Genomic DNA, 23785 nt, shown 5'->3' with positions numbered 1-23785 from the left:
ACCTACTATGTTCTAGGTACTGTGCTAGGTGCTTTAAGTATATTATTTTATTTAATCCTCACAACAATCCTGGGAGGGAGGGGATATTGTTCCCATTATACTGAGGTTTGGGGATGATGCAGACAAATGCCACACACTGCCAGTGCAAAATGGAGCCAGAATGTAATTGTTGACGTACCTTACTTCAGAACTTGTTCCCTTTGCTACGTGCCAGGCTATCCCCCCAGAGGAGCTGTTGATACATACAGGAACGCCTAACCTTGGTTTGCACACGTGGCTGCACATTAGAGCCACCTGGGGTGTTTTTTAAAAATACAAATGTTGGGATCTCCCCACACTGAGCTTTTGGGTTAATTGGTCTGCAGTGAGACCCAGGCCTTGGTATTTCTTGTTCTTTTTTTTAATGTTTAAATGAATTTTCTATTGCCATATAGCATGAATTCAGGAAACTGCACAAATCCTAAGTAGAGTTTGATGAATCCTTACAAACTGAACACATCTGTATAGTCAGCACACCGATTAAGAAACACACCATCATCAGCATTCAAAAGCCACCTGCCTTGTGCCCCTTCCCAGTCACTACCCCTCACCAGTGGGCACCACTGCCCTGACTTCTAAGACAATAGATTCCTTTTTTTCTGTCTTGTACTTTATATGGGTGGAATCATATAGTATGTATCTGTTTGTATAAGATTTCTCTCACTCAGGGTAATATTTGTACGAGTTCCCCATGTCATTCTTTCTTTTTTTTTATTGCTAGTAGTATTCCACCATGTGGATGTCCGCTATTTTGTTTATCCATTCACCTGTTGATGGACATCTGGGTTGTTTCCAGTTTGGAGTTGCTATGAACAATGCTACTATGAATATTCCTGCGCATGTCTTCTGGTGCACATTTCTGCTGGGTTTATGCATAGGAATGGAACTGCTGGGCCATAGGGTGTGTATATGTTTGGCTTGAGTAAGTGCTGCCCCAAAGTTTTCTGAAGTTATTATTTGGTTTTGAAAGCTCCCCAGGTGATTCTAATGCACAGCCAGAGTCAACAACTATTTCCCTGGTTTATCTAGAGTTCAGCCATCTAGCAACCTCTAGTGTCTGCCCCCAAGCTGAGAACCTCCTCAGCATCGGATTGTCTAGGAAATCTCTGCTGGATTGGGCAGTTAGCATCCATTTTCCCATAATCCCTTGTGCCCAGCTACCTTTTCGCTACCTGCCCACTCTCACCATGGTAATCTGTGGACACATTTCCGTCTCTACTAGCCTTGGAGCTTCTCAAAGGCAGGAACCAGAACTTGATCATATAACGCCAGCAATCAGTACAGAACGTGGCACATAGCAGGTGCTCAGTTAATGTTCATTAAATGAATGATTGCTAGAATGACTGAATGGTCGGGGAAGCTCCGGGCTGCAAAAGAGATGCCCCATCTTTGTCCTTAGACTTGTGCACTTTTATTCCTAGGAGACTGCCTCAGACCCTCACTCAGAGCCTAATTACTTTTATTTATTGAAGCCTGTTGGAATTATGGGTAATCTGGTTGCTCATCCCCATACTGGTTAGAAATAGCAAATTAGATTAAATGAGATAAGGTATGTGGAAGCACTTTGTAAACTGGAAAACAGCGTTTAAATAGAAAGTTGTGATAAAGGGAGAAGAGAAGTTGCTCTAGATTAGACTTGCTGGCGATGGCAGAAAGAGTCTATATCTATGTGTAACATGGAAGCAATGAAATCAGCAGGAGACAAAAACTATAAAAAGCAGACTGCCAAACATAACCATCAGGGCCTTTTTGGTGTGGGATCAGGCAACCCAACACATGCTGTGTGGTCTAGTGGCCAGAATTTGTAACTTTCTCTGCCTTGGTCTGGGTCTGATTCCCGGTCAGGGAAGCTTTGTTCTTGAGAAGTAGTATAGTAGTACAGTGGCTAAGAGCTTGAGTCTTGGACTTGAACTAACCTGAGGTAGTCACTTATTAGGTATATGTAATATATATATAAAATATATATATTTTAAACTTTTGGCCGTGCCATGCGGCTTGCGGGATCTTAGCTCCCCGACCAGGGATAGAACCAGGGCCCTTGGCAGTGAAAGCACGGAGTCCTAACCACTGGACCGCCAGGGAATTCCCACACTGAGAATTTAGACGGGGATGAAACTTAAACCAGGAACAAAATATCCACCCATTTTGTTTCTCAGGTCTGTGCTTTATTTGGCAAAGATCGCTTGTTTTTGGAAAAACGTTTCTGGAAAATAAAGTCAAAGGTTAAAATCCCTACATATTTTCTAATTCTTAACATCCCTCTTCTGAAGACAAAATAAAGTTGACAGTTTCTGGGAATTTTAGATGAAGAGTGGTGGCGGGCTTGACCTCTCTTGTCATGGCGAACAGCAGAAATGTTCATCCTGTCAACATTATTAACCTCTTTCACTCACTAATTGAAGTGTTTTTTTTCTTTTTCCAGACTTGAAATTCTCAGTGCCTCACTTCATAGAAAATAATTTGAATTTAGATTAGAGGGTGTTGAAATGTATTTAAAATTATTTGTAGGTCATATTTACTGTGTTTACATATTTTATTTGGAAGACTGCATAAAGGCAGTTTAAATTTCAGTGATGTTATAGCCCAGTGATATCCATGGGACACAGACTGGAACCTGTGACTCTAATTTCTGACAATATATGTGTAATCTTAAGAGTTTCACGAACTGGTTATAAGAGATCCTATTAAGTCTCCAGCTTAATGTCTTGCTGTAGTTCTCAGTGCTTAGTGTGGCCAATTTTTAAGTGCTGAGAAGAATTTGTATATGGTTGCCTTTATGACAACTCAGGATTAGAAATATGTTTGGGGATCCAGTTCTAAAGAGGAAGTGGAGAAGACAAAGCAACAGAATTCTTCCGAGACTATGAATTATTCAGTTGTTAACCACAGTAACTTCTTTAGCTACCATTTTGTGTGCTAATAATAGAAACGGTTTGGACGGATTCCTCTTGGACTTGAAAAATCAGGAAAGCCTTTCACTCTTTTCTAGTCTATGCATAAACTAGGAGAATGTGTAAAAAGGATATTTTCAGTTTCTGTTGTTTACCTGGATGAAATAGTTGGTGTGTCTTTTAAAACAAATGCATTTGTTTTGTAATTACGATAGCTTGAAATTTAAAAATCCACCCCAGAGCAAGATGCTTCCTGATTTAGTTGAATTAAACAATTCAACAAATGGTTTTTTGTTTTTGGTTATGACTGACAAAAACTTTCCCCCTTGCTCCCAGGAAATAGGTAATAAACCTGTTGATTTGGGCATAGTCGAGGGGAGAAAATAAAAATCAATCGCCTCAGGCTTCCCTGGTGGCGCAGTGGTTGAGAGTCCGCCTGCCGATGCAGGGGACACGGGTTCGTGCCCCGGTCCGGGAAGATCCCACATGCCGCGGAGCGGCTGGGCCCGTGAGCCATGGCCGCTGAGCCTGCGCATCCGGAGGCTGTGCTCTGCAACGGGAGAGGCCACAACAGTGAGAGGCCTGCGTACCGCAAAAAAAAAAAAAAAAAAATCAGTTGCCTCTACAAAAACAAAACAAAAAGAAACAACCCCCCCCCCCCACGGTATGTAATACTTAAAAGGGAAAAATATAGTTTCTGAATTGGATTGAATGTATGCTGATAATACCAAAAGGAAGGCATTTTATTGCAAAATTTGATCAATTGAATCTTCCTGATGGGAGGTGTCAAAGTTATCTTGTTTTAAATCTAACTCAACTCTAATTTGTTTTTTTAAATTAAATTTATTTATTAATTAATTTATTTTTGGCTGCGTTGGTTCTTCGTTGCTGTGCGCGGGCTTTCTCTAGTTGCGGCGAGCAGGGGCTACTCTTCATTGCGGTGCGCGGACTTCTCATTGCGGTGGCTTCTCTCACTGCAGAGCACGGGCTCTAGGCACACGGGCTTCAGTATTGCAGCACGTGGGCTCAGTAGTTGTGGCTCACAGGCTCCAGATCACAGGCTCAGTAGTCGTGGCACACGCACGGGCTTAGTTGGTCCGCGGCATGTGGGATCTTCCCGGACTAGGGATCAAACCTGTGTCCCCTGCACTGGCAGACAGATTCTTAGCCATTGCACCACCAGGGAAACCCCTTTAATTTGGTTTTAATGTTGATTCTAATCCAGGCTGTTTCTGGGGGCAACAGAGCACAATACAGCCCTTTTTTCAAACCACACAATCTTGGCCACTCTCCCCTACTCCAGCCCCATTCTAATTTGGTCATACGTTATCACTGAGGCGACCCCCCCAGGATCAATCTGAGAGGTGAAGACATTGCCAGCACAACATGATGACCTTGGGGTTAGTACCAAAAGGAAGTACAAGGTCTGGCCTTTGAATTGCAAATGAAGAAGAGTGAGCGCACTTGCCTATTGCTTAGGGCCTTTGCTTACCTACGTTTTTAGAGGAAGTGTATGTCCACTCAGTCCAGAAGCTGCTCCATATCTGCATTGCCACTTCCTCTGTTGTCATCTGGAAGATGGACTTACAACACCAGACATCTGTCTAATTAGCTCCCCGCTTTGTCATACCCTGGCAAACTGGACCCTTCCACACAGAGGGGTGTGTGGGTTCAGAGATGTGGATCACCCCAGATGACATAATAGCCACGTGTCATTTTTATTGACTTCTTGGCAGAAGATTTACCTTCCTAACTTAGTTCTGCTTACAGAAAGAGAGTAAAATCCCAGCTTTATACTTTCTTGGGGACTTGAATATTATTACAGAGATCAGACATGTCAATTGAGGGATTGAATAGGGCAATAGGGAAGAGAAGGAATTAAATTAAGGTGGGAGGAAATGCAGCAGTTTGCAAAGCAGTGAGTGAAAGTGTTATAAGGACTTGTCTCACCCTAGACAATAACATACAGGTTTCCTCATGCTTTGGAAACACATGGATATTACTTTAAGAGGCATCTCGAAGGGGTCAAGCTCTTAACAGCTTTTATGAAGAGCCCGGCCTGTGAAGCAGGTCTCAACACTGAGGAACATTCTGTCTTGTAATTTGTCTGTTCTTCATGGCTAGGTTTCCAGCAAACTGGGGCTACTTACCAATAATTTCTGAGAAATGTATGCAAACCAAGAGAATGCGGTATTTTACTAACAAAAGAAATTTAGCCACTTCTTTGGAGAAATGTGTGTTGTGATAGTGTAAATCAGCATTTTTACTGTAAAATGACCAGTTTGCATTATTTGATGATATGCTGGTATTTGGGGATGGATTGGGGAAAATCCTGATTGGGGATTAAAAAAATCATCTTCAAGCAAAGAGAACAGAATGAAAAACAACGTTTGACAGTTGGTATACTTGTGGGTGATTTTATTTGCTAGATTTTATATAGCATCCTTTTTATTTCTTATCTTAAAACAAATTTATGTATTAGTGCCTGGCATATACCAGGTGTTCAGTAAATATTTGTTGAATGGGTAATGAATTTTTAAAAATTTATTTTAGATAGATTGCATATCTAACAGTCTATATGTACATTATCAACAGCTGACTTTATTCATAGAAATGACTCTTTAGTGGATGAAAATAAGGCTAAAAAGAAAGCTGGGTCCTTCCTAATACAGTATTACTCACTTTCTTTATGTCAAGCTGGAGCACCTGTTTCATGTTTTTAAAAGTTAAAAAAAAAAAGAAAGGTATGAGAGATTAGGTGCCACAGTGTCATTTGGAAGACCTTCTCTGCCTTTCCAGTGCTCAGGTCTCTTCTTATTCCTTATGTTACCCAAACTCTCTCGATTTCACTGGGCTGTCCACGTGTGAGATTTGCACATCCAGGACTCCGTAACTTTGATTCTTCCAAATGATCCCAGGTAGTAACTTCACTTCCTTTGGGTGAGGTAAATGCTTTGCCAGCTTTCTTTGCTTCTCTCAATCATATTCTTCAAAAAGAAGCATCTATCTTCCCAAGTGATGGAAAATATATGAGGCCTGATTTATCAAGTTCTACCAGGAAAAAATTACCTTCTCCTGTCTTTCCTTCTGGGGAAGGTATGACCAAAGGACAGGTGTTTCTGGTGGAAGAAATAGCTGCTTAAGTTTTTGGTTGAAAGGAAAGAGGAATAGTCAGCAAGTGCTTGTGCACTGTCTACATGGTGAGTACTGAGAATTGTGGAAAAAGGCAGCATGTGTATGGGAAATAGTGGAGTTTCGCAGCATGTAGAAGTGGATGGCTAGGTAGCCAAGCTTCCAGAATCTAGAGCATAATACAGAGTTGCGAGAAAGAGAAGCCCTTTGTGTACTGAGGTGTAGTGTTGGGGGAAGACCCCATGGAAGAGAGTGATGGAGGATGGGCTCCTAAGGACTGCTAGGATTCAGACGGTTGAGGGAACTTTTTCATAAGGAGAAGTGTGCATAGCAGAGAGAGGCACGGTGAAGGAAGCAAAGGATTCTGGGGCATACAAAGAGGTGATGATGAGAAACGATGGGCTTGCTAGTTGTGGGACCAGCTTGAGAAGGACTTTGAATGCTGGCTCGAAGAGCGTGGACTTGACCTTGTAGGCAGTTATAGGCTGGGTTACCTTAGGCTGAGAGACGTGAATTTTAACTGAAAGCACCATTCCTGATGGCTTGGCTATCTGAGCTCCCGAGCACCCACCTTCCTGTGTTTGGATGGTTTCCTAGGCACAGATCCTGTTTGGGGTCAGGTGGAGGAAAATTAATTAGTTAATTAATTAATTAGTTAATTAATTGGTTGATTGATGTCTGTTAGGCATTGACGGACATCTCTGAAAAGGGCAGGCTTGAAAAAGTGACTCACATAGAGACGTAAGCAAAGTGCGCCAAAAGTCTTTGCCGAATGAATGGTTGAAGGTGATCTTGAAAGAAAGAAAGTGGGAGAAACTTTGGTACAACATCCTTCCCACCCGGATTAGCTGGTGGAAGAGGGACTTCAGGTGTGTGATTCGTAGTCTTGCCAATTGCCTATCACCTCTTCTTACTTCTCGTGGGTTACTTTGCCGTGTTTTGCCACATCCCATGTGCCCTGCTGGGACTCAGAGCCTCTTTTAGAGCAAGGGATGAACAGGTGAATGTGGCTCTTAGTGGCTGTCATTTAAGCTATTTTACAATAAACAGTGAAAAAAAAAAAGATAGCCCAGCCCAGCCAAACAGAAACATCTCCCAGTTCTTTCCAGTGTCCCTTCTCTATAGTGCTCACATCATGGTGCTTTGGGAGGAGATTTAAAGGAACCTGTGCTACCTGGGACACGCCAGTAATCGCATTGGCAGACGAGTTAATGAAATCCACCACCATGGAGTTTGAAGCATCTTTGGTCATGTCATGGTCACAGGGCTTCAGTTTGCAGATGAGCACAGGTGTATATTATTTTAGATAACAGATGTTTCCTGAAAAGTCACATGGAAATGGATTTTTTTCTTCCTTAATGATATTTCTTTTTGCCTTTACTGTAATTTCGGCAATGCCTTTTCCTCAATTATAATTAATCACCAATTGGGGAGAGCTTCTAAACTTTCATTAACTCATCAAACATTTATCGAGCACCAACTATGTGACAGGCACTCTTCTAGACGTTGAGGATCCAGCCGTGAAAAAGGTTGGAAAGAACTGGCTTCGTGGGGCTTACATTCTAGGTGCAATTTATATTTAAGTTTCTCTGACAGTCCATTCCGTCAAGCCACCAATGAATGACTATTTATCGAGTGTCTCATGTGTTGAATGCTGGACCAGGGCTGGGGGACCCTTTGCACTGCAAACAGTTGGCTTTCCAATGGGAAAGCCAGGGCTAATCTTAACCCTCACAGAATAAATACAGAATATTACAGCATCTACCCAGACTGCAAGGCTGTAGCTGTTCAGAAGAAAGAGAGGTGAGGGTGAGTCAGTGGAGGACTTTAAGGAAGGCAGCGGATGAGACCGCTGGAGGAGGGGCTCCTGTGCTCATTGCCCTCCTCCCTCCCTCAGCTTTGGGTAGGGCTCATTTAACACCAGTCTCTCCTGTGCATGAAGTTGTCCCGAAGCAGCTGCTTCTGCTAGGTTCTCGGGCTCCAACCCTAAATCGCAGGAGGCTCCTAGGAAAACAGGGGCTGCAGGAACCCTATCTTCACAGGAGAGTCTCCTCCTTAACCGCCTGGACGGTTAAACAGTCAGGAACTGTCGGCTGTTACACTTTCTGAGCTTATTTTCATGGTCTTCACACGTGTCACTGGATTCATCACGGGGAGTTCCAAAATAAATAGTACTCGGAGTGTCTAGGGTATTTTTTTTCTTTTTAATTCCTCCTTTTTAAATTCCTCCTTTACGTGAAAGGACAAGGAAGAAATATAAGGATGAGGACGTTGATCTGGGACCCCATGTTCAGGCATTCTTCAGTATAAAAATGGATTATTTTCCAAATATTTGTTTTTAAGTTATTGTTAGGAACACAGAACACATTTTCCCATAGAAACAAGGTGCTACGTGGTGATTCTGTTTTCTGGCTGGCCCACAGCGGCTAGTTTAATAACTAATGTGGCTGAACTGTGGATGTCATAGAGACTAAGTGGCGCAGGTGACACTATGTCCCTGGGAAAATGTGTTCCTCATTCCAATTTTCACAACTAAGAAGTAAGTCCCCTTCTCCGACGTGGTGGTGGCTTGAGGCTTGGGAAGGACACCCCCAGCTCTGGTGCACAGATGCTCCAGCAGCTGGGGCATCACCCATCCGCCCGCATCCCTCAAAACTGGCAGCCAGTGTGGCTCTAGTGACAGAGGCACAGGAGGAGGGTCAGGGGGAGGGCCACAGCGGCCAGCGGGCTGAGAGGCAGCTGGTTCTAAGCCTCTGGCTTCCCACCCTTGGCTTGGCAAACGCTATTGACAAGAGAGATTTCATCTTTCACTTTCCTTCGTGCCTACTCTCTTTTCGGTGAGATTATCCAAAGCCAGTTGTTCTTTCTCTTTTTAATCCTGGGACCATCCCCACCAAGATGCCTGTATCATTCCTCATTCATTCGCCACTTTCCTCAACACTTGCTACTCAACTGAGGATAAATCTCTGTTGTGGAGAAAGCGGTTTTTGCCCTAGGTGAGTGCTAACAAGGAAGAATGGCGATCATAAGGGGGGATACGTTGATGTCAGTGATGCTGAGGAAGCCATCCCGGAGTGGATTTGGGGACTTCTCGATGAGGTGTGAGCAGTGACAATTACGCTCAGGTCTTTGCTCCTATTACAGGAGCTCTGGGGAGCTTGACTTCCTAGCTGTGGATGAGATGAGGTCCAAGTCATCTAGAAGCCCGTATTAATTATCTAAAGTGACTCTATATAAATCCACAGAGACAAAAGGACATAGATGGTCAAAGCTGTCCACAATTGCAGTTCGAGTCCCACGAGGCAGTGGTGGCAAGTTAAAGCCCGAATTTATATATAGGCCATTTAAAAAATGACATTTTGAGAGACATACCATGTTCTTGGATTGGAAGAATCAACATTGTGAAAATGACTCTACTACCCAAAGCAATCTACAGATTCAATGCAATCCCTATCAAACTACCACTGGCATTTTTCACAGAACTAGAACAAAAAATTGCACAATTTGTATGGAAACACAGAAGACCCCGAATAGCCAAAGCAATCTTGAGAACGAAAAACGGAGCTGGAGGAATCAGGCTCCCTGACTTCAGACTATACTACAAAGCTACAGTAATCAAGACAGTATGGTACTGGCACAAAAACAGAAAGATAGATCAATGGAACAGGATAGAAAGCCCAGAGATAAACCCACGCACATATGGTCACTTTATCTTTGATAAAGGAGGCAGGAATGTACAGTGGAGAAAGGACAGGCTCTTCAATAAGTGGTGCTGGACAAACTGGACAGGTACATGTAAAAGTATGAGATTTGATCACTCCCTAACACCATACACAAAAATAAGCTCAAAATGGATTAAAGACCTAAATGTAAGGCCAGAAACTATCAAACTCTTAGAGGAAAACATAGGCAGAACACTCTATGACATAAATCACAGCAAGATCCTTTTTGACCCACCTCCTAGAGAAATGGAAATAAAAACAAAAATAAACAAATGGGACCTAATGAAACTTCAAAGCTTTTGCACAGCAAAGGAAACCATAAACAAGACCAAAAGACAATCCTCAGAATGGGAGAAAATATTTGCAAATGAAGCAACTGACAAAGGATTAATCTCCAGAATTTACAAGCAGCTCATGCAGCTCAGTAACAAAAAACCAAACAACCCAATCCAAAAATGGGCAGAAGACCTAAATAGACATTTCTCCAAAGAAGATATACAGATTGCCAACAAACACATGAAAGAATGCTCAACATCATTAATCATTAGAGAAATGCAAATCAAAACTACAATGAGATATCATCTCACACCAGTCAGAATGGCCATCATCAAAAAATCTAGAAATAATAAATGCTGGAGAGGGTGTGGAGAAAAGGGAACCCTCTTGCACTGCTGGTGGGAATGTGAATTGGTACAGCCACTATGGAGAAGAGTATGGAGGTTCCTTAAAAAACTACAAATAGAACTACCATATGACCCAGCAATCCCACTACTGGGCATATACCCTGAGAAAACCATAATTCAAAAAGAGTCATGTACCAAAATGTTCATTGCAGCTCTATTTACAACAGCCCGGAGATGGAAACAACCTAAGTGTCCATCATTGGATGAATGGATAAAGATGTGGCACATATATACAATGGAATATTACTCAGCCATAAAAAGAAATGAAATTGAGCTATTTGTAATGAGGTGGATGGACCTAGAGTCTGTCCTGCAGAGTGAAGTAAGTCAGAAAGAGAAAGACACATACCGTATGCTAACACATATATATGGAATTTAAGAAAAAAAATGTCATGAAGAACCTAGGGGTAAGACAGGAATAAAGACACAGACCTACTAGAGAATGGACTTGAGGATATGGGGAGGGGGAAGGGTAAGCTGTGACAAAGCGAGCGAGAGGCATGGACATATATACACTACCAAACGTAAAATAGATCGCTAGTGGGAAGCAGCCGCATAGCACAGGGAGATCAGCTCGGTGCTTTGTGACCACCTAGAGGGGTGGGATAGGGAGGGTGGGAGGGAGGGAGATGCAAGAGGGAAGAGATATGGGAACATATGTATATGTATAACTGATTCACTTTGTTATAAAGCAGAAACTAACACACCATTGTAAAGCAATTATATTCCAATAAAGATGTAAAAAAAATGACATTTTGAAAAAATCAACTCTAAACAGGTAATAATTATGTTAGGCCGTGATACCCCAGACTCCCTTTGCTTTGATTCTGTTTTATCCAGCAAATTTCTAATTGTAATTTGGCTTACTGTGTAGATTTCTCTATTGGGAGAGAGTGATCTGGCCCATAAAATGGGAGTATCCAATCCTCTTCATGGTTCTTTTTTTTTTTAATTAGTAAATTGGCATTTTGGCTTATGCATTGGCCTTTTGTGAATGTGGTTAATATAAGTCCATTTTCAAGAGCCTTGAGAACTGAAGGCCAGATTCTGGACCCTGGAGACCCGCCGAGATGCTGCCTTTGGGAGCCCCTATTCAGATGATGGACCAGCAGGCCTTTTCCTGTGCTCCTTTGGTCAAAGACATCTCTCACTGTCCTGATGCGAAACAGAGCCACAAAGAAAGTAGTGTTGCTTTCCTTAGGTCCTCACGACTGCTCGGCAGTGACAAATCTGGGATGGAGTCAAGGTCTCCTGACCCTCACATCAGGGCTCTTTTCAGTATACTGATGTTATTGCAACTACATGCATAAGTCACATCTTGTTCCCTAAATTGCTGAAATGGAGAGAAAGGAAGGAAATAAGAGAGAAGTAGAGAGCAGGGTTTACTCCATATCAAATTGAAACAGTTATTATTTAAAACCAGGCAGGGTACACATGCCATCCACTGTATTCTAGTAAGTGGAATACCAGTGACGAATTGAGTCCAGCTTCTGAGCTGAGAGCATTATTTGTTGCTGACTTGGTGGCTGCTTTTAGTAGGAGCTGAGTGGAAGCATCCCAGGTCATGTCCACAGAGCCAGGAGCACTGCCACCCGGTGAAATATGACTAAGCAGCTCAGATTTGCTTCTCTGTCGCACAACGTAATGACATTTCCTCCCAAGTTCAGGGGTTAACAGAGGCAGCGTGCTCAGCTGTGAGGATAAGAGAATGTGATTCAAGACGGGCTAAGTTAATTTAAGATCTTATTCAGTAAGAACAAGGAAGAGATGGAATGTTCCTGAAATATTTGGAATTTTTTTTTAAAAATGGGCCTGAAACATAAGCTATGTCCATGTGGTCCCACTGAATCACTTGCTTTGCAGTTGATCAGACTTTAATAGTTGAGTGATGGAGCCTATTGTGATCACTTCAAACCCTATATTAACTTTAAATGAAGTTCACTGAATGGTACTGAAGCCACATGACATTAGAGGCATCACAGGCGTCACCCATCACTAGGTATCTGAACTAGCATACGGTATGGCTTCTTCTCTTAACAAGGATGTGGCTGGGGCCGTGACTGGTTACCTCAGGTGCTGAGAGCATGATGCCGAGAAATGGTTTCACTTGGTCCTATAACCATGGGCTGGATGCCGCCCTCCCCCTGCACCCCCCACCCCCAGCTAACACCTCACTTATGTGGACGATGGAACCAGATGAACAAATAGAAGTAACTCAGAGCAGCCCTAACCCCCTTCTGGCAAACATGACCAGATGCCTGCTGGGTCAGGGCTGCCCCTTGAAATGAGAAGGAAAGCACATGAGTTAGGCAAAGCCCCTGGGGAGACAGTCTTCTCATATAGGCCATTTTCTCTTTGTCACAATTAGTTGAATTAAGTCATCTTAGAGGTTGTAACAAACTTACTGCATATGGTACAGATGCTGCAAGGGATTTCATAGCGACAGCAGCAAGGGATTTCTTTTTGTGTACAAACTCACAGATTTCTTTCTCATCTTTTTCATGTCTTATGAAAACATAAAATGGGCATACAGGGCTAAGATGCCTCTTGGAGCACTTTCTTGTGTATTTTTATTGGTTCCATCACTTTCTTGCTTTGTGACTTAACTGCTTACTCTGAGTCACTGTTTACTTATCTATAAAATGGGGGAAATAATTGTACACACATTATAGGCTTGTTCAGAGAATCAAGGGCAATGAAGACTCCAAGCATGGTGTCAGCATATAGCGCATAGCAACGGCTTGGTAAGTCAAGAAATCGTAGCTGTAGGACTACCAAGTGGCTGGGGGGAGTGTCTTCTCCTGTGCTTCCTTGCTTTTCTCAGTTTAGGGAAAATGTCATAAAATAGCATACATGTTGAAACTGAAAACTCCTCCAGAAAGGATCTATTTGTAAAGCCATATAAATATTAACTTCTGTGCAGTTTATACTGGCAGATCCCCAATGGTTCAGAATTAACACCTGGTGTTTAGTGGATGGAAAATAGGTTTTGCTGTCATTGTGGATCTCCAAAATGGAAAAATGTGGGGATACGTTTAAAAATGAAATGCCTTGTCTGATTTCAGCTGCCGATGTAGGATTAGACCTTAGGCTGGCTCTATGTAAATACTTAAAAAAAAATCTTGAATGAACTTTAATCCTTGTCTCTCCTATTGCTTACCCAGCGTAAAGTAAATGTTTTTTTGTCGTTGTTATTCTTGAACCTTGCCTCATCCCATTGCAGGCGTGGGACCTTGAAACCATCGAGCTGTAGTCTAAGAAGCAATCCTTTCTTACCTGTCTGCCTCACAGTAGTGGTAAATGGAGGGAGGGAATCCTGCTGTTCATCTGACCTTCACAGATCCAACTGGAACCGAGCAGCTAATTTCTGCACCAAAATAGGAATCAAGAAAGTTCAGCTAATCTGGGACTCAGTTTCATACCAGAGACACTAAACAGGCGAGTGAGGCTTGCACAGAGTATAGGGAGATGAGTGGCATCGGGACTTTGTATTGTGAAATCGCATAACGGGGTCAAAGTACAAATTTGCATCACCTTTTAACCATCCCACTGCTTTGCAGATAGAAAAGGGGAATTGGTTCTCCATTTTGCACATATAAATGGCTGGGATTAGGCCTAGGCAAGTGGCTTGTATTGGAATCTACTTCTCTTTGCTCTGCCCGCACCCTCTCCATGCTGGGGGAATCTCCCTTGCTTTTTCCCAGTTGGGCGCCAGTGCCCTTAGTTTTTCTCCACATCATCATCTCTAAACTTGGTCTCACACCTCTCGTTTCCACTAAGATGTAAAAGACTGATAACAGCTGAAAGTATTGCACTCCCTCCAAATAATATTTCTATTTTAGTAGGTGACCAATCTCAAGTGCATGGAAGAAAGGTCTGGGGTGGAATGTTCGGTACTGTTCCATGTGAGGCTCGTGAGGGTGCAGTGCCGTCGAGGGCATTCATGGTTCTATCTAACCTTCCATCTGCTTGGAAATCATAACCCTCAGGCATTGCCTTCTCTGCTGGTCCCGAGAGGCCTCTTCCAACTTCTTCCTATGGAGTTCCGAGTGCTTCACTACAGCATCTGTGGGTAAATTCTAGTGTATTGAGGTTTTCTATAAAGGGAACTGTGTATAGTGCAGGCAACTTCCCTCAAGCAGACACAGTGCCTCTTGTTGATGCACGTTTCATTTTCTGATCAGTTTATTTGTTCTCAAATTCAGCCAAGTACCAATACAACTGAACACCAGGGAAGTCCAACGTTTGCATTTTAGACTGTAGCATTCAGGAACATATTTGGATCGTAGTGTCATTTAACTCTTTAGTAATATCGACATTCCCCCTTTGCTAGAAGTGTATTAGTGTTTCATTTTTAGATGTGATTGGGCTCTTCAGTCATTTTAAGTTTGAATGCAAAACATTCATTGATTAAATGAATAAAGAGTGTGGGGACTTCCCTGGTGGCGCAGTGGTTAAGAATCCGCCTGCCAATGCAGGGGACACGGGTTCGAGCCCTGGTCCGGGAAGATCCCACATGCTGCGGAACAACTAAGCCCGTGCGCCACAACTACTGAGCCTGCACTCTAGAGCCTGCGAGCCACAACTACTGAAGCCCATGTGCCACAACTACTGAAGCCCGTGTGCCACAACTACTGAAGCCTGTGCGTGCCTAGAGCCTGTGCACCGCAACCAAGAGCAGCCCCCGCTCGCCGCAAATAGAGAAAGCCCTCGTGCGGCAACAAAGACCCAACACGGCCAAAAATTAAAAAAAATTAAAAAAAAAGAGTTCTAAGTCTCAGAAGGGGCACACATTTGCATATATTGTTTATACTGATGCCCCCTCAAATTTGAAAAAAAATAGATACTGTATATTTTCTTTCTTTTTTTTTTGTGGTACGCGGGCCTCTCACTGTTGTGGCCTCTCCCGTTGTGGAGCACAGGCTCCGGACGCGCAGGCTCAGTGGCCATGGCTCACAGGCCCAGCTGCTCCGTGGCATGTGGGATCTTCCTGGACTGGGGCACGAACCCGTGTCCCCTGCATCGGCAGGCGGACTCTCAACCACTGCGCCACCAGGGAAGCCCCGACACTCTATATTTTCATTTGAGAGACCGATTTTAGGTCTTCTAGAATATGTACACAAAAAAGATAAAATTGGGTCTTGACGCGGCTCCCAGAAAACATGAGGATTAGATATGGAACAAATGTCTCTACTTGACGGGAAGACAGATCCTTCAAAATCCTAGGCTCATTACCAACCATGTCCAACGTGCAAAGGTACATTTTATTCCCATCACCACGTTGGGGAAAAAAAGGGTGCAAACTTCTAGACATCCTGGAATGAAATGTTTTTTGAAGGTGTGTTTCCATCCAGAAGGTGGGCGTCGGGCTACCTATAGATATATATAGATTGGCATCATTGGCTGGCAGATTAATAGGTTGTGCCTGTGCTTGAGCATAATTCTCGATTCAAATACACGTTTATGAGACTAGAAGACACCTCCATACATTTTAAAACAATGAATACATTTTAATTTTTATATTTTTAAAAATTTTAATTTTTTTACTGAAATAGAGTTGATTCACAGTGTTTCAGATGTACAGCAAAGTGATTCAGTTTTATATCTATATATCTATTCTTTTTCAGATTCTTTTCCGTTACAGGTTATTACAAGATATTGAATACATTTTATTTTATTTTTTTAATTTATTTATTTTTATTTTATTTATTTTATTTTTGGCTGCGTTGGGTCTTCATTGCTGCACGTGGGCTTTTCTCTGGTTTGGTGAGCAGGGGCTACTCTCATTGCGGTGCGCAGGCTTCTCATTGCAGTGGCTTCTCTTGTTGGGAGCACGGGCTCTAGGTGTGCGGGCTTCAGTAGTTGTGGCATGTGGGCTCAGTCGTTGTGGCTCGCGGGCTCTAGAGTGCAGGCTCAGTAGTTGTGGCACATGGGCTTAGTCGTTCCGCGGCATGTGGGATCTTCCCGGACCAGGGCTCGAACCTGTGTCCCCTGCATTGGCAGGTGGATTTTTAACCACTACGCCACCAGGGAAGCCCTGAATACATTTTTAAATTAACAATTGTCTTTCAAATAACAACTGCTTGGTATCTTCCCTAGGGACAGTGGGATATCAGAATGGTGGTTGCGACAGGCCAAGTGAAATATTGTATTTCTTTAATGTTTTGCTGCTGGCAGTTGAGCAATACCAGGAAGGTCAGAGGTCATATCTGGAATAGTCACCTAAGGCCAGGAAGAACCTATAGGCTTAGGCCGCCCAAGGGTCAAATCCATGAAGATGAGCTGAGAGGGGCAAGGTCAAGGGGCAGAAACCGGGCATTGAGGCTGGGAGTAAGAGGCAGGCCTGGGCAGAAAGTTGGGCGACATGGAGTTGGGACCCAGTGGGTGGCCTTGGGGAGGATGGGCTGCAGAGAGGAAAGCCCTGCAGACAGTGCCCTGGCTGACAACAGTGAATAAACTGTACAGAGGAAAGTGTGTTACAAAGGCTTCCCCTCCTTCTGTAGGTGATGGGCATTGACTGTAACCCAGCACAGTTTCCAGTGACTGGGCTGAGAGTATTGATGGGCTCAGGTCAGAAGAGCAGGCCTGTGCATTTCCTAGTGGGCCCTGGCCTCGGCGTGGCTCTCATTTCCCATTACTGCTTCTCTCTGACTCACTGATGGCCTGCCACATGTCATTAGGCAGCTCAGCTGCTGCTTTCATTTCTCCCCCAAAGGTATACAGAGGTTTGGGTCTTGGCTTTTACATTTTTTTTTCTCCTGAGAGCTAGAGGAAGTGGCCTTCTGATAGTTTGGTTTGTTGAGTTGAATACTTACAGTGTCTTAACAGTTTCAATTTCCTTTCTCATAGGTATTTGATCCTGATGACCTTCATGCAGGGGTCAATTTCTCCAAGGTTCTGAGCACTCTTTTAGCTGTCAGCAAAGCAACAGAAGGTAAGCAGGGCTTGGGACAGATGGGTTCTGGGTGACACATTTGGGTTCACATGTCTCTGATTACCCTAGGAGCCAACTATCTATGGCCAGGATTGTGCGATTGGGGCAGACTTCTCTCCTCCCCCTAAAGAAACCCTGATGGGTGCCAGATACTTTAATCTGTCATAGTTTAGGATTTAAACATAACTGTCACAGAGGTTATTCTAATGCCCTTAATATAATAAGAACCAAGAAACAATTTCATTCAAAGCTATTGAATAGGCAGTGGAGTATAACAAGACAGAAAATAAAAAGGAAAAAATATCAGTTCCCTTTTTCATACAGTTTACAAAATGCAGCCGTTACTTCCCTTTCTCCGCCAGAGACATATTTTTTCTCATAGTTTTCTGTATGCCTTTGTCCATGTTAAGGAACCCTTCAGTAACCTTGCGCTGGAAATGAAACCTCAGGTTCATAGTGAGTGAAAAGAACATCATTTATTTAAATGTTTAGTATGCATCACGTTGGCGGAATGAAATATAAATCCTAGTAAATGCGAAGCAGATGATGACAACCTTAAAGTATAACTTCATTCCTTCCGTGATATAGTATCTTACCTACAGCTGGGCAGTAATAACCATAGTTAAAATGTGTTGAGCCCTTACCATGGGTCTCTGCTGTCCTAAAAGCCATCGGTGGTCTCATTCAATCTTTGAAACAAGCCTGGGACCTGTTAGTATTAGGTCCGTATTACAGATAAGGAAAGTCAGGCCCATAGTGGCCCAAGTAGAAAGTAAGCAGCAGACCTGGGATTCAGACCCACATCTGACTGACTCCAGAGCCCTGATGCTCCATCATGGGTCCTGATGCTCAAACCGTTAGAGAGTCAACAGGCTGTGTGCCCAGCACTGCCAGGTGCTACAAAGGAAGTGTAAGACTTGGTCCCTGCCCTGGAGAAAATTACCGTCTATTTAGGGAGACTCAACTTACCCACGTGAAACAACGAGAGAACAAGAACAGACAACATAATCAAGTGCCAAATAGGCTGGAGCATCTAGGAAGCTATCAAGTAATTCTAGTTTTAGTCAAAAGAGCTGTATATAATAGCAATAAATGTAAAAATACTTCTCTGAAGTTGTTCTTTTGCTCTCTGGAAGAAAATGCTTTGGAGCTATTGCAAGGCGTATAGCAGAAAGTACAGCTAATTCAAGTAACTATATTTAACACACATGACAACTCTCCAGTTCTGGGCAGGGAGGATCGGATAATTCGAACATTATGCCATACAAATTATATGTTCCTTTGCCAAACTCTCCTAGCAAGTTTTCCAGTCTCTTCCCTTGCCACAGATATTTATAAAATACAAGGAGGTGAAAGTTAAAACCCACAGCATCAAGGAAATTACTTGGATACTGAGCTTGTCGCCTCGGGAATGTTTGGGCTTTAGACTTTTGCAGTTTATATCTTTTAAAAATAAATGGAGAGGAAAAGAACCCTCATTTGAATTTGTCAGGAAGCCAGCTCCTCCCTTTAGTACGGCTCTCGCCATACTGAAAACACCCAGCTCAGCGCCGGGCTGATTGAATTTCACAAGGTTTCAAGGAAGAGAAGACTCTTGAGTTTGATTTTTTTTTAAAAATAATTCCAGTATCAAGATTGCATCTTTCTCAAACACACATTCTCTCTCATTCTCATTCTCCTCACCCCTTCCCCCAGGCATAAGAGGGATTTTACATTATATGTGCCACACAGACTGTTCCATGTGAGGAAGAAAAGAACCACTCAGTTATAGGCCAAAAAACAAAGCGAGAAATTTGAAATATTTCAAAGTAATAAGAGCCACAAACAGCTGTTTGGTACCCAATATAGTTCTGCCTGGGCTAACAGGGCATACTCTTGCAACGGGTTCAGGAGGGAAGAGTTGTAGGGAAATGGGTTAAGAGAAAATGTGGTTCTGTCGCTGTTTTTCATTCTACTGGAGAGCAATGGCCAGTAAGGTTAAGAAAAGAAGTTGGTCACCAAAAAGGGAGGCGGGGGGGGGGGGAATGAAATAAGCTCGGCATGTTCATCATAGAGCAGTTAGAATTATGATTAGGTTGCCTTTGATAATGTCCCGTGAAAGATAATATTAAGCTGTAGATGTTTTTCTGACACAAGGGGTTCTCTTTACGGTGCCTTTTCCTCTTTTCACAGATCAGCTCTCAGAAAGGCCATGTGGACGTTCCTCTTCTCTTAGCGCTGCTAATAGCTCTCAGACAAACCCACAGGGAGCAGTTTCTAGCCCAGCTCCAGGGCTGCAAAGGCAGTCAAAGCCAGTGGTAAGTCTGGTCCCCAATTCCCCCTGCCTGTTTTAAAATTTGTAAACTTCGATTGCTATCTCGGTTACATCTCCATAGGTGGTGACATAGCCATCCTGTTGTTTGGGGCGTTGTGAGAAAACGAATTTGGAACCTCGCCCCAGTTCAGGCTGGCCCATGGGAACAAATCAAAGGCATGTGGGGCAGAGAGTCTGAAAATCGGGGTTGAAGCCCCAAAGTCCTGTCCCTTTCTAGAACTGAGCAACTGAGAATGCTATGCAAATGTCAGTCATTAGGGCGACTTCCGGAGGGAAGTTTGCTGTTATTTCCCCTCTCCCCCGGGCTTATTAGGAGAACTAAATAGTGCCTGGCGCGTAGAAGGCAATCAATGTATATTACTTGCTCTCATCATTGCCGCTGTCATTTTCTTTTTCTCTTTGCATTCCTTTTGAGCCCAGGACGAGCTCCTATATTGGGATAGCTCGGTTATCTTTGCATTTGGTCTTTTTTTTTTGCATTTTTTACATCTTTATTGGAGTATAATTGCTTTACAACGGTGTGCCATTTTCTGCTTCACAACAAAGTGAATCAGTTATACATATACATATGTTCCCATATCTCTTCCCTCTTGCATCTCCCTCCCCCCCACCCCCCCATGGGAGCTTTCATTTGGGAGGGAGCGCCCTAGCTTCTGCTCTTTTGAGACCTTTATTCCTTGTCAAAATCCACCCACTTGCTTTAAGCCCTCATGAGCTATTACTTCCAAAGTACTTTAACTACTTCCAAAGCACTTAATCTTTGGAGATTGCAGATCTCTTTCAGAAGCTGATGAGCACTCTATGGTTCCATACCCTTGGGCCCTCTCAAATTGTCTGTAAAATCTGTGTGTGTGAACTTACTGGTCTGTGTTTTGGGTCAAGGCTTATTGTGCTATCAGCTTCTCAAAGGGACATGTGACAGGTTAAGAACTCCAGACTTAGGTAACTGTGGGATATTTGATCTTCGCATATGAATAAGTCTTAGCCAATTTAAGATATTCTTAGTAATTGGAAGGGGGAGGCAGATTTTATGAGAGGAGGTTGGTACCTAATCTTGGTCACGGAATTATGTAAGACTTCGGGTGTTGGGTAGAGGCAGAGTGGGATAGTTTATTACTTTACTTTGTTTCCTGGCTCATTTAAATAAGTATCTTTTGGGACTTCCCTGGCAATCCAGTGGTTAGGACTCCGAGCTTCCACTGCAGGGGGCCTGGGTTCGATCCCTGGTCGGGGAACTAAGATCCCCGCAAGCTGAGCGGCGTGGCCAAAAAAAAAAAAAATATATATATATATATATATCTTTAGATAATTGGTGGGGGAGAAGGAAATAAAAGCTATGACCCCCTCCAAAATACACATTCTCACAAATGCAAAAGTTTGCCTACAATTTTGAGGGCTTTATTAATCCCCTTCCCCTCATTCCCCCAAGACCTACCCATGTTAGGCCCATTCCTAAATTAAAAACTCAAGACTGAGATGGACCTGAGGTTTTATCCTTGGTCACCCTACTTTATTTGCCTAAATTCATAGAATGTCTGCCCCTGCCTCACTGAGATGAGCGCCTAATCTGGTGTGACTTTTGTTTCTCCAGGAGATGACGGAAAATGGAAGTCACCAGTTGATAGTAAAGGCGAGATTCAACTTTAAGCAGACTAATGAAGATGAACTGTCTGTCTGTAAAGGGGACATCATTTATGTCACTAGAGTTGAAGAAGGAGGCTGGTGGGAAGGCACATTAAATGGGAGAACAGGCTGGTTCCCTAGTAATTATGTCCGAGAAATTAAATCCAGTGGTAAGTCAATCTTTTCAAAGCTTTTTTGACTGTGACCTTTGTACTTTCTCAGTCTTCGGACCAAAAATCTTGTAGTTTTCATTGGTTAACAGAATTGTTTGTACTTGTATGTGTATGTCAAAAATAAGACGAGAACAGAACTGGGAAAAAAATCTATGATTAGATATCTTGAAACCAAGTTGTACTTAGACTACATCAAGGCAGCAAAACCTAAAAAAGCAAAAGAATTCAAAGCTCAGACAACTGTTCCACCTTAACTATGTCCCCTTCTGTCTACTAATTCTAGCCTGTGTAATATAGTACAAAGCCCTTCCTGCTACTCTAAGGATCACCATGGCAGAATACAACAATAAGAGAGGTCATGTGCTAACTTCCTTTTTTAGCCCTAAGCTCTTTGAGCAGACCTAAGTCTAAATGCCTCAGAGATGTGTAGGAGAAATAATAATCATAGGACTGCAGGAAGCTGTCTGGCCACTTTGATTCTGAAAAAGATTGCCCTTAACTCATTAATGATACCCAGAGAATGCAATCTTATCACTCATCAGTAATCTTTCTAGAACTTGCTTGGGTAATGTACTTCCCTTTTATTATTTAAGAAACTAGGTCCTGGGCTTCCCTGGTGGTGCAGTGGTTAAGAATTTGCCTGCCAATGCAGGGCACATGGGTTCAAGCCCTGGTCCGGGAAGGTCCCACATGCCGCGGAGCAACTAAGCCCGTGTGCCACAACTACTGAGACTGCGCTCTAGAGCCCACGAGCCACAACTATGGAAGCCCGCGTGCCTAGAGCCCATGCTCCGCAACAAGAGAAGCCACCGCAATGAGAAGCCCGCGCACCGCAATGAAGAGTAGCCCCTGCTCGCCAAAACTAGAGAAAGCCTGCGCGCAGCAACGAAGAGCCAACACAGCCAAAAATAAATAGATAAAATTAATTAATTAATTAAAAAAAAAGAAACTAGGTCCTGCCTATATTTACAAATAAATCCCTAGCATTATAAAAATGTCACGATACAGATAAAATAAGGTTCAGTTATTCACATCATTATATCTCTTCACTCTTCAAAGCTGTTTACCCAAGGGCTCCTTTTAAGTAGTTAGCGCCTCAGTATACTTTTCCCTTTGGTTAATGTCTTTATTGCTTTTTAAAAAAATAAATAAATATATTTATTTATTTATTTTTATTCATTTATTTTTGGCTGCATTGGGTCTTCGTTGCTGTGTGCGGGCTTTCTCTACTTGCGACGAGCAGGGGCTACTCTTCGTTGAGGTGGCTTCTCTTGTTGCAGAGCACGGGCTCTAGGTGTGTGGGCTTCAGTAGTTGTGGCATGTGGGCTCAGTAGTTGTGGCTTGCGGGCTCTAGAGCGCAGACTCGGTAGTTGTGGCACACGGGCTTAGTTGCTCCGCGGCATGTGGGATCTTCCTGGACCAGGGATCGAGCCCATGTCTCCTGCATTGGCAGGTGGATTCTTAACCACTGCACCACCAGGGAAGTCCCTTTATTGCTTTTTTTAATGCCTCAAAATTAATACTATTATTTAATAAAATTATAGGCTCACTGTAAATAAGTTAAAACTTATAGAAATAGATAATGTAGATAATAAAAATTCCCCTCTTCTTCACCTCCTCCCCCAGATAACCACTGTGAGGAGCTTTTCCCTAAAGCATTTGAGATAAAATTTAGTTTCATGCATTTCTGTGTTGTGCATTGGGTGAAGGTGGGGCATTTCCTTTAATGGAATAAGTGTTTAGTAACAGATTTATAATTATATATGTATGTGTAGATGTCTTAACAGTTTTTAATTCGCTTGGCCAAAAAGTTCATTCGGGTTTTTCATTACACTGTTACGAAAAACCTGAACGAACTTTTTGGCCAATGCAATATTACTGGGAATTGAGACGTTTCTGTTGAGCCCTGAAGTATTTTCACAGGCTGTGCTTGAAATTTCCTTGGTTTTGATGATTTTCACAGCCGATTTTTACCCCTTGCTGCATCTTTCAATTTGTGTAATCTCATTAAGATCTCTAAATAAGTTTACAGATTCACTCTAACTTGGCTTCATCTGTAAAACTAAAAGGAACAGCTCTTGCTTCCTGGCCTGGAAGTCCCAAGCATTGTTTGAGGGGTTGTGGGGGGCAGACAGACAGCACGCACTCCTTATAGTGTCCCTTATTGAGATGCCTTGTAGCCTTATAGCGTATAGTCTGGCCCCTGCCTTGTGGACCGACTGCCCTGAGCTGTTTCTCCTGGTCTTTGGCCCCTTCCCTTAGAGCTTTTCCTAT

At 43.0% G+C, this 23785-nt stretch overlaps 1 protein-coding gene across 9 annotated transcripts in view; it reads left to right on the top strand.

The window, feature by feature from the left end:
* Positions 1-23785, top strand: part of ARHGEF6 (Rac/Cdc42 guanine nucleotide exchange factor 6) — a gene marked incomplete at its 5' end in the record, with an annotated part of 118338 nt that overhangs the window by 13535 nt on the left and 81018 nt on the right. For all 9 annotated transcript variants that reach the window (XM_082680730.1, XM_082680728.1, XM_082680726.1 and 6 more), the window contains 3 exons: positions 17317-17401; positions 19574-19698; positions 21307-21508. In XM_082680730.1, the coding sequence (XP_082536856.1) occupies positions 17317-17401; positions 19574-19698; positions 21307-21508 (412 nt within the window). The remainder of the gene's footprint in view (positions 1-17316; positions 17402-19573; positions 19699-21306; positions 21509-23785) is intronic.

The sequence above is a fragment of the Grampus griseus genome (genome assembly GCF_964374135.1).
Source record: "Grampus griseus genome assembly, chromosome: X".
Classification (NCBI taxonomy): Eukaryota; Metazoa; Chordata; class Mammalia; order Artiodactyla; family Delphinidae; genus Grampus; species Grampus griseus.
The sequence above is the reverse complement of the archived record's forward strand: the minus strand, read 5'-3'. Positions and strand labels throughout refer to the sequence as shown.